At 39.9% G+C, this 3244-nt stretch overlaps 1 protein-coding gene across 1 annotated transcript in view; it reads right to left on the bottom strand. All coding sequences in view use genetic code 11, as the record gives it.

The window, feature by feature from the left end:
- Positions 1-1641, bottom strand: part of EGR_04896 (hypothetical protein) — a gene marked incomplete at both ends in the record, with an annotated part of 8877 nt that extends 7236 nt beyond the window's left edge. Inside the window, 2 exons of the mRNA XM_024494145.1 lie at positions 144-271; positions 1238-1641. Of these exons, the coding sequence (XP_024351382.1) occupies positions 144-271; positions 1238-1641 (532 nt within the window). The remainder of the gene's footprint in view (positions 1-143; positions 272-1237) is intronic.
- Positions 1642-3244: the final 1603 nt, after the last annotated feature.

Raw genomic sequence — 3244 nt, 5'->3', positions numbered from 1 at the left:
CAGAATGCGTATCTCATGACAATTCGGGTAATACATATAAGCTAAAGTACCTTCCTTTCTTCGCAGAATAGCTTCCAACTTACACCCTAGGCCTCCACTTAGGCAGTAATAAGGGACTTTGATTAAGAAATGGGAGCATTTACAATCAAGAGAAGAGATAGATAACTGCAAATCTGGTGAAAATATAGCTGGAGATATAACTAACCCTTGAATAAAAGTGTGAAATGCATAAAATGCAGGGACATTTGCTGTGCAGCTCGCCGTGTCTTGGCTGAAGACTGAAAAGGCGTAATACTTGGTCATAATGTGTGTTGTCGACCTGCAGAAGGGCATGGATGCAATATCGCCCTGGGAGGATGCAGTGCCGGAGCCCAGAGTGTCCCATTTTTAAAATCGGAAGCATAACAAGCAGTCAATGAATTGCGATTATTGCCTCGTGACATATTCTTATATTCTCAAGTACGCATTGAACCAAACACTATGATAAGAAAAAGGGGGAAGTAAAAGATAAAATATTCTAATTTGCAAAAGAGGGCGTTTCGTCCCCCTCGAGAAAACATCTCAGAACATGCAGTTGTATGGAGCATGATTTGTAAAGAAAACTGCTTAAAGGAAATCGGCAAACATCAACACCGAAAGGTTACGTAAAGAAGAAAGCACAGAAATAGAGGTGTTAAAATGAGGACGTTCTAAGGGTCACTACTTAACACTCAATGCCGGCAGACACATCCACGTTGGCAGCTTCAGTAGGAGTTGTTCAATCATCAGCAACTAAAATAAAGGAACCCACTCCATGCACAATCGGTCGAGACAGTGAAACTAGACCTCTTAGTACCTTCTGACAAATATCCTAATCGTTGACAGTGAGGAAATGCAAGTGTTCTCCTCAATCGGCTTCATCTCAGTGCATGCCGGAATATTAAAAAGTCCGCTTTTGATTTGAACGTGCATCACCAATGCCTAATGCAGAAATAGCTGCACCGAACATGAGATTGATTCACGCTTTCATTTCTTTACTGTCCAATTTTAACAGTTGGGTTGCAAATGCCTCCGCATGGAGACGAGAATTATAAACTTATTAGAGTCACATGTATACATTCAACTTTGCACACTGTGATTTTACTAGCATGGTCGTGGGAAAATCATTCGCAATTCGACTCTTGATTAAATTTAAGGAAGTCAACTAGCATATACATTTGTTCATGGCTTAAAGAATGGAATATGCCAACATTCATACATGAAATGCCTATTTGCAATCCACAGCAACATAACGTAAAAAACATTCGGTAAATCACTTTCGTGGTATGAGCATTTTAAAAATCGCCGAATGGAATGAGCTGCTGGACGTCGGAGCAGAACACAGAGATGGCACAAGATTACACAATGGTTCAGTTTTTTTAAGGTTGACTGTTCTGAGTTATTGTAAGATGATTGGTAGACACATTTAAATTGTAAATGATCATTGAAGCTGTCAGGGATGATTCCTTGCTCTGAAGTCTGTGCCGCCTTGCAAATACATGTGGCTTGTATGCCCTGTGCATCCTGCTTCACTTGCTGCCAAACACCGATCTTCACATTCCCCAAATTCCCATTGGGGTTAGATAAATAAGCTCTGTGTAGACTGCAATAACACCCTTTCATGCATTTCTGGTGCCCGATCACACCTTCATTGACAAGGAATGTATGTAGAGGTCTGCCATGGATTTTAGTAGGAAGCTATAGGACACCTGAACCCTTAGGTGCTCATTGTCTGGTGCCAACGTAAACATCAGTCAGTAAAAGCATCAAACTGGAAGTAGCAATGAAACACCTTCAGTGAATGTTTAGCGAATGTGTCAAATGAGCTGGCAAAATGAAAGGCATGAACTACTATCAATGCGTGCAAAATCAATTATTTCTGCAATTTCATTTGAGGAAGAAAGTAGTTTATTCACCGTAATTTTGACCCGGAACTGCAAAGCAGAGTCAAGCAGCAACCCTTTATATGCACTCCGTATTCATCTAATACTTGCAAAACACAATAGGTGATTCTTTTAAGGACCATTTTATAAAGCAAAAACACAAGGGAAATGTATTTGAAATGTTAAGAGTCGGTACAAACGTGAAGATGAGAATGTGTTGGAGAAGCTGAATCCGTCGCCGTTAGTTCCGTCTTACCTGCTTTGGGCGCACCTTCGTTCACCGTTGATCTCCCATCAGAGTCTACGCACGTCCACCGGTCATCCCGCATTAACCCAGCATAGTCAGCTTCTTCGTAAACTAGAGTGAATTTGCGCTCTCGATGTCTCCACTTCTAATTCACACAGTTGGGATAAATTTCACTTATCTGAAGAAGGCAAATCAAACAATACTAGCTGTTTCATATAAATTCCATCAGGTACTGTGCTTTGCATTTTGAATATGGAGGGTAGTATGTTATACTCTGAAAGCTGACAAAACATTTATGCACGCGATGCATTCCTTAAAATGCACACGACAGCCACTGCTGCTGGAAGTCGAAATAGTCTCATGATTAGACGGTATGTAAAGATGCGTAAAAATGCAGAAGAGTAATAGGGATTATAAAATGTGACTTTCAAAATTCTTTGGTTAAAAATGATGGGATTCACTTCTGTCACTGGCCGCTGTTGAGGCACAATGCTTTGTTCCCTGTCTTGTTTAGACACCTTAACTATATGCCCATTAATAAGCTATTATTAGAATTGCAATAAATAAATTTCAGAACCACCGAAATATATAGTAGCTGTCAAGCAATGCATTGACTTCCTTCCCACTAACTATTTTTAGGCCTGTTGATAGTAAACAATGAAACCGTGAATGAATAGCAGCCAAAATTTGATTCATAAGCGTTTGCACAACTGGTTGAAAATTAATATCAACATTCAAAAAATTTAGAGCCAAATCGCAATCAATCGGCATATTCGAAACGTAGTGGGGAAAACCCTCTGGGAGCAGACGTCTGACTGGTGAACTCAGACATTTAAATTGCTTTGTCCAATTTCCTGTTCACGTATAAGGATATCGTTTAGTCGTAGATCAAGTGACGCAACACATTGTCCATACATATCGTTTTCATACAAATGGGATGTCCACTGATGTAATGCCAAGTCTATTTATATGAAATTCAGTCTATCTGTAGGGTAGCATGCCTAAAAATAATATGTCTGCTTCTCATTAAAGCTCTACTTAGGAAAATATGGTATATCCGCAGGTCTATGCCAACAACATTACGCCTGCTAATACA

The sequence above is a fragment of the Echinococcus granulosus genome (genome assembly GCF_000524195.1).
Source record: "Echinococcus granulosus chromosome Unknown EG_S00033, whole genome shotgun sequence".
Lineage (NCBI taxonomy): Eukaryota > Metazoa > Platyhelminthes > Cestoda > Cyclophyllidea > Taeniidae > Echinococcus > Echinococcus granulosus.
Note: the sequence above shows the minus strand (reverse complement) of the source record. Positions and strands in the feature narration are given on the sequence as shown.